The sequence below is a fragment of the Triticum aestivum genome, chromosome 1B, assembly GCF_018294505.1.
Source record: "Triticum aestivum cultivar Chinese Spring chromosome 1B, IWGSC CS RefSeq v2.1, whole genome shotgun sequence".
Taxonomy (NCBI): Eukaryota; Viridiplantae; Streptophyta; class Magnoliopsida; order Poales; family Poaceae; genus Triticum; species Triticum aestivum.
The window spans coordinates 26109530-26116093 of NC_057795.1; the positions used below are offsets into that span (position 1 = coordinate 26109530).

Consider the following 6564-nt stretch of genomic DNA (forward strand, 5'->3'; position numbering starts at 1 on the left):
CCCGAGAAAGCCGTGAGAATATGCTCGGCTTACAGGATAAGCCGTATATGCCCCGCGGCACACGACGTTCTTCCAGTATACGGCTTACATGAGCCGTTCACCGAAGCAGGCACATAGCGTACAATGACGTCCCGGGTTACTTGTAAACCGTGTGGCCCACTGCGCACACGACTTACTGTGACACACGGCTTATTGTCACGCCATGTGGTGTCACCGTTGAGTTAATACCACTATTCATACATAAACTTGTAGGGGCGGGAACAGTTTCATACAAAAACTAAAAAACCCCACAAAACTAGCCCTCCAACATGTCTGCTGTAACAAATTCATACAAAACAACTGTGGATGCGACATTTGGCATGCCACGCTGGATTTTGGCATGCGCCTTTAATTTTACAAAAGCCCCCTCGCACTCTGTGTATTTTACAAAAAGCCCCCCGCCCTCTCTCTCTGCATCGATTCCCCATTCATAAATCCCTAGCCGTCGCCCTCCCCTTTGCCGTCGCCCTTGTCCGCCGCCAGCCGTCTCCGCCTTCCCCTCCGACGCCAGCCGTCTCCGCCGCCCTCTCCGTCGGCAGCCGTCTCGGTCGCCCTGTCGAGATGAGCGGGAAGCAGCAGGCAGGACGCTGTGGAGCAGGGGCGTCGTCATCCTCAAGCCACCCTCTCCCGCTCAATGGATGTGACCTCGCCGGTGCCGACATGACGAAGGACGGCGAGCCTTGGGCGAAAATCACCGGAGAGGTGCGCTACATGGATGTCGATTTCTGCAAGGTGCGTGTCCCCCTTCCCCTCGCCGATTTGGTTCGGATGCCCATGAATTTGGGCTTTCCTGATGAGTGCGAGCTTTCTGATGCTAACATTTGATTTGATGGCCATGGTAGGGGACTGAAAACCTACCTGAATTTGACTGGAGTATACCTCTATCCTCTCCTGATGCTGCTTTCAATGGCAGTGACAAAAGTGACCATTGTTGCCACTTACTGAACCCTGCGAGAAGAGTTTGCTCTGATGGATATGACTATGGTCGTAGATTTCTTGTTTGTCCTCGTGAGGTTAGTCAAGTGCCCAACTTTTGTTTAAAAAAGTGTGTTGTTTATCTGACCATTGTTATATGTTGATCTGACCATTGTTGTACTGAACAAATTGGTGTGTTTTGCAGGGTTATGATACATGTGCTTATCTGAAGTGGGTGGACAAAGAATGGCAGGGGAGACCTAGGCAGGTGATTGGCAAACTTGCTGAAGAGAATGTGGCTCTTCAGAAATTTGTGTTTGACAAGGATGCTGAAATTATGAGGCTGAAGGAAGAAAGGAAGGCCATGATCATGAAGCACAAGAAGGAGATCAGAACTAGGGATAGGAGGGAAATTTGGTTAGCCTGTTTGGTCTGCTGCTCTGCACTGTTGTATGGTGTTGTAGCACTAGTGATAAGAGGTTTTGTGTAGCACTAGTGATGTTAGAGGTGAAACTATTTGTTATCAGTTGCTACTTGTACTGATTATATGAAATCAGTGGCTACCTATTATCTATGTTCAGTGTTGTAAACATTCCAAACTGGAATCAGTGGCTTGAAATGAAATCAGTGGCTATGTTCAGTGTTCTGTTTACTTAACTGAAAATTCTATTATTTGACATGAAATCAGTGGCTTGTTTACTTAACTGAAATCAATGATTCTCTTATTTGACATGAAAATTCAGTTAACTTAAGCAAAATTCAGTTAACTTAACAGTGCAAATTTCAGTTAAGTTAACCATTTGGAAGGGGCCCAGGGATCTTCAGGTAGTACAACTTGGCATATTTGGCACAAAGTGCGCACCTAGTATATTCTATTTTAGGATGTGTGCACATGGGCACAACATAAGCAGACAACCTGGGCACATGCAAATTAACAGTAGATCAACATGGGCACATTCAGTTCAACAGCAGATCAACATGGGCACATGCAGTTCAACAGCAGATCAACACTAGATTGCCAAAGATACAGCAGTTCAACATCGACTGCTCAAAATAGATAACTTATATGCCAACATATAGATCAGCAGACCTAACTACTCTTCTGCATCTTCACCTCTTCTGCATCTTCTTCAGTTCTTGAGCTGCTGCAGGCGGATGGAGCGGCGCACCTTCTTCACCTCTTTCTTCAGAGGCGCCTTCTTCTTGTTTTGCTCTGGCTCCTTCACCTCTTCTTCTTGTTCAACCTTCACCTCTTCTGGCAGGAGCTCGACGTCCGGCAGGAGCTCGACGTCGATGGGCATGTTTCTGCCACCCTCAACGGCGACCGGCGCAACGAGCACAACCTCGTCCGCATCTGTGTCGTCGTCACTGATGACAACAGTCTCTTTCAGGTCGTCGTCAGAGGCGTAGTCCGCAGGGTTGACTGGAGCAGGCAGCGCGAGCACGACGCCGACGATGTTCGCAGGGTCGTCGTCGAGGGGGACCGGGGCCAGAGAGGTGGTGGAGCGGTACATCCACCACCTAGCTCGCTGGTACGGATCCACGCTAAGCGTGCCCTCACGCATTGCCCAGACGAGGAACATCGGCGGCGGCACTTTGCAGCCTGTGGGGAAGGCACGGGCGTTCTCGCCGTCCGTCAGCTGCTTGGCCAACCCGCGCGCATGCATGAGCATCATCTTCGGGGTGGTGAACCAGGTGCAGACCTCTCGAATCTGCGCGCGGAACGACTGGTCGTTGCCGGCCAGATCCTCCAGTGCGAGCTTCCAGCCCTCGATGTTCGCCATGGCGGCGGTGGCCGGCGGTGGTGAGTGGGGAGAGGAGGCGATGCGGTAGGTGTGTGGGGAGTGGTGAGTGGGGAGTGGTGGGTGGAGCGGTGGGTGGGCGGAGCGGTGGATTTATTGATGCGGCGACTAGGAACGCGAACCGTCCACAGTGGGAGTTGGCGACTGCAAGAGTAGAAGTAAGTTTCTGCATCTACAACTAACAAGCTCCTACTCTTACCGTACTGGCATTGCACCCTACTTCTCTACCCACAGGTCCTGGGTTCAAGACCCAGGCCAAACAATTTTTTGTTTATTTTTTTTAATTGTGGGATTTCACCAAATTCAGTTCAGCAAATGCCTCCAAGTTTAGTACATTCAGCAAATGCACATTCAGTACATTCAGACATTTTTCATGTAATGCACAAACAACTCAAATGTGCTGGTATTCAAAACTCAGATGTTTTTAATTCTTCAGTACATGGCCATGAAGTTCACTACATGTCTAACTGTCATTGCAATAGAAAATTGGTATTACATGAAAAATGCTAGCATCAAGTTCAGATATGAACTTCTACAATTTAGCATGAAGTTCATTGATGAACTAAACAGACATCTAAATGTCAACCCCAGGTGCATTCTGAGAAACTGGAATTTCTTCAGTTAAGTTGAGATCGGGTATTGGCTCCCCCCTTGCTCCATCTTCACCAAACATGAGCCTGTATGCTGGATAAGAGCTAGCTTCCCTCCTGTCTCTTCTCCCAGCCACTCATCTGCCTCTTGCTCTACTCCCAGAAGATCCTCTTCTCTCTGTAGTGCCAGATCTCATTATCTTTCCTTTCTTCCTTCCTCTTCCTCCAGTTGCACTTGACCCTGGCTCATCTGGATGTGGTACTGCTGCAGCTTTCTTCCTTCCTCTTCCTCTTCCCCTCACACTTGTTGTGGTTGTGGTTGTGGTTCTTCTGGGAGGGATAGAATCCCTAGCTTGCACCACAAAAGCAGACTCTTCAGGAAGTGGCCCAGGAGGATTCCAAGTGCTCACATATGCCCTTTCCTATGCAGGATCACAAAATGTCAGGAAGATACAAAATGAGAAAAGGAAATGCAGATACAAATTCAGAGAAAAACAGTTAACTGAAAATGAAAGACAGTAATATTAAAGGTGCACCTCCTGGCCTATGGTGTAGACCATACTGCTTCTGTCATTCATAGGATCAAGCCTAGGATCAAGTCTTGTTGGCATAATATCCTGTAGTCAGAAAACAATTCATGTTAGTAACATAAATGAACTTAAATGCAGTTAACTGAAATCACTGTTCAAAGTCCAAATTCAGAGAAAAACAGTTAACTGAAATCACTGATTTAACCTGCAGAATTGAAGGATCTTCTACTTCATCATCATCTTCTAATTGAGCTTCCTGTTGCCTCATAAACTTGGCATGTCCTCTCTTGTTGTGGTCAGCACTGCCACACACTGAGCAATGCATGGCCACTCCTTTTTTGTTGATGTAAACAGTTCCATCTTTCTTCTTCTTCTCTTCTGGTGCCTTTCTCCTGTTCTTTGCTGGCCTGCCCATTTTCTTTGTGAAGACTGGAGGGTGGATGGGAATGCCATTCATCTTTTCCCAGCTTTTCCTGTCCCTCATAGGCATGATGTTGTGCCCATATGCCTTTAGATAATTTTCTATGCTATAGCACTTGTGAACCAATGTTTCAGGGTCAATCCTATCAGCTCTACAACAAGCAATCACATGATTGCAAGGGATGCCATCCAATTGAATTTTTTTGCAATCACAAGTTCTTGCTGGAATATCCACAACATACTTGTTGTTGCCTGATTCAACACCATAAATTCCAAGTCCTGAATGTGTTGGAAAGCAGTTACCTGAGTACTCTGCATTTTTGTCCAGTTTCTTCCTAACCTTGGGGCAGATAAGTCCAGTCCACTTTTCTGAAGCTTCTTTGTACTTTTTGTCATGCCTCACAGTAGTTTTATGTGTTATGCATTCTAGCATTGATATAACACACAATTCTCTTGCATCCAAGATGTAGCTGCAAGAGATATATAGTAAAGTTTTGTCAGAACTAACTGAAGTTTTATGTGTTAAACATAACATAACTTGTTTGCTAGAAAAGTGAACTAACTGAAGTTTACCTGTTGTACACCTCTGACATGTTGTTCAGCAAAATGTCACACTTGGGGAAATCTCTGAAGTATGCTTTCACCCACTGGTTGGGGGGCTTGCCATCCAACCAATTATATGCCTCCAAGTTCTGTGCCCTAAGCTTCTCTCTGTTCAAGGTCCACTTGTCCACATTAGTTGACCTAGCAATGGCCCACAACATATTCTTCAGTGTTTCTCCTTTGAACTTCTGGTGGAAGTTTTGATAAAGATGTCTAACACAGAATCTGTGTTCTGCATCTGGCCATATCTTCTCAACAGCATTGATCAAACCCTGCAAAATTAGTTCATAAACATGTAAGACAACAGCACCATATGGAAATATGCAACAGCAGCATGTTTGGACAAATGGAACACACCTTTTGCTTGTCACTCATTATAGTGAAAGGGGAGGTGTTAATGATGTTTAAATCATTCTTCAAAGTGGTGAGAAACCATTCCCAAGAGTAAGTTGACTCCACCTCCACCATCCCCATTGCAATTGGAAATATGCAATCATTGGGATCAATCCCAACAGCTGTAAGCAACACACCCTTGTATTTGCTCTTCAGGTGACAGCCATCAACAAATAGAATTGGCCTGCACCCCCTCAGGAAACCTCTCTTGCAGGCATCATAGGACCAATATAGTGAAGATAGGTGATCTTTTGGAAGCAGATCACCTATTTCCTTCACTTTGGTTGTGCAAACAATGAATTTGCTCCCTGGATTACTTCTCCTCAGTTCTTGTCCATAGTCCCACAACAGGCTGTATTGTGCTTTCTCATCACCATGTATGATCTTAAGTGCAGCACTCCTGGCCCTGCCAAGCTTCATTCTCACTGGATTAAGCTTGAACTTTTGCTGAACTTTTCTTCCAAATGTACCCAAGTCCATGCTCTTGTTGTCTCTGAACTCATCCATAAATATCTCAGTCAGGTACTTCACTGTCAAGCACTTGGAATCCCATGTTTTCTGACAGGTGTGCTCTCCATTGTACTCTCTGATGACAATGCTTCCTGTTCTATTGTCTCTAGATGCTTTCAACCTCCAAGGGCAATCAGGTTGACACACACCAATGAATCTCTCTGCCTCATTTCTAGCTTTGATGATTTTCACTCTGTTTTTGACTGTGTATGCAGTGACTGCTTCCCTTAGCTCTTTCATATCTCCAAATACTTGCCCAACCCTAAAGATTGGGTTGCTCATGTCCATTTCTGCATTGAATGTTCTGAATGTATATTTCAACTTCTCCAACTCATCTTTTGACAGGTTGAGCTCATCATCATCCAGTGGATCTTCCTCCTCAAATATCTCTTCCTCTTCTTCATTGTTGCCATTCAATGATTTGTCCACATTCTAAGCAAACAAATCATCATCTCCATCTTCACAATCATAGTCACTCTCATAAAAGTCTGAGTCAGTTTCATTCAACTCTCCTTCTCCATCATTGTTTTCAACTGCATTATCTGCATTGTCTGCATCTGCATCATGATCTGACTCTGCATCCTCTCCTTCCATTGCATTCTCTGCATCATGATCTGCCACTGCATCCTCTCCTTCCTCTGCATTCTCTGCATCATGATCTGCATCCTCTCCTTGTTCTTCATCCTCATTTCCATCTGCAGTTGGGCATCCCTTTAGTATGATTTCAGGATATAATGTCTGAATCTTGTTCTCCTCATCAAC

At 45.5% G+C, this 6564-nt stretch overlaps 1 protein-coding gene across 1 annotated transcript; it reads left to right on the forward strand.

Moving 5' to 3' along the window:
- The first annotated feature begins 640 nt into the window (after positions 1–640).
- On the forward strand, positions 641–1577 carry LOC123085296 (uncharacterized). The gene is made up of 3 exons (XM_044506922.1): positions 641–771; positions 882–1052; positions 1160–1577. The coding sequence occupies exons 1-3, from the start codon at positions 700–702 to the stop codon at positions 1442–1444; spliced, it is 528 nt and encodes a 175-aa protein (XP_044362857.1). The 5' UTR covers positions 641–699; the 3' UTR covers positions 1445–1577.
- The last annotated feature ends 4987 nt before the right edge of the window (positions 1578–6564 follow it).

What these genes read in the sequence shown, in the direction of transcription:
- LOC123085296 (XM_044506922.1), top strand. Translation starts at nt 700, where the DNA reads ATGACGAAGGACGGCGAGCCTTGGGCGAAAATCACCGGAGAGGTGCGC. An exon ending in TGGATGTCGATTTCTGCAAG is followed by an intron (nt 772 to 881) that starts GTGCGTGTCCCC and finishes TGGCCATGGTAG; the next exon opens with GGGACTGAAAACCTACCTGA. An exon ending in TTCTTGTTTGTCCTCGTGAG is followed by an intron (nt 1,053 to 1,159) that starts GTTAGTCAAGTG and finishes TGTGTTTTGCAG; the next exon opens with GGTTATGATACATGTGCTTA.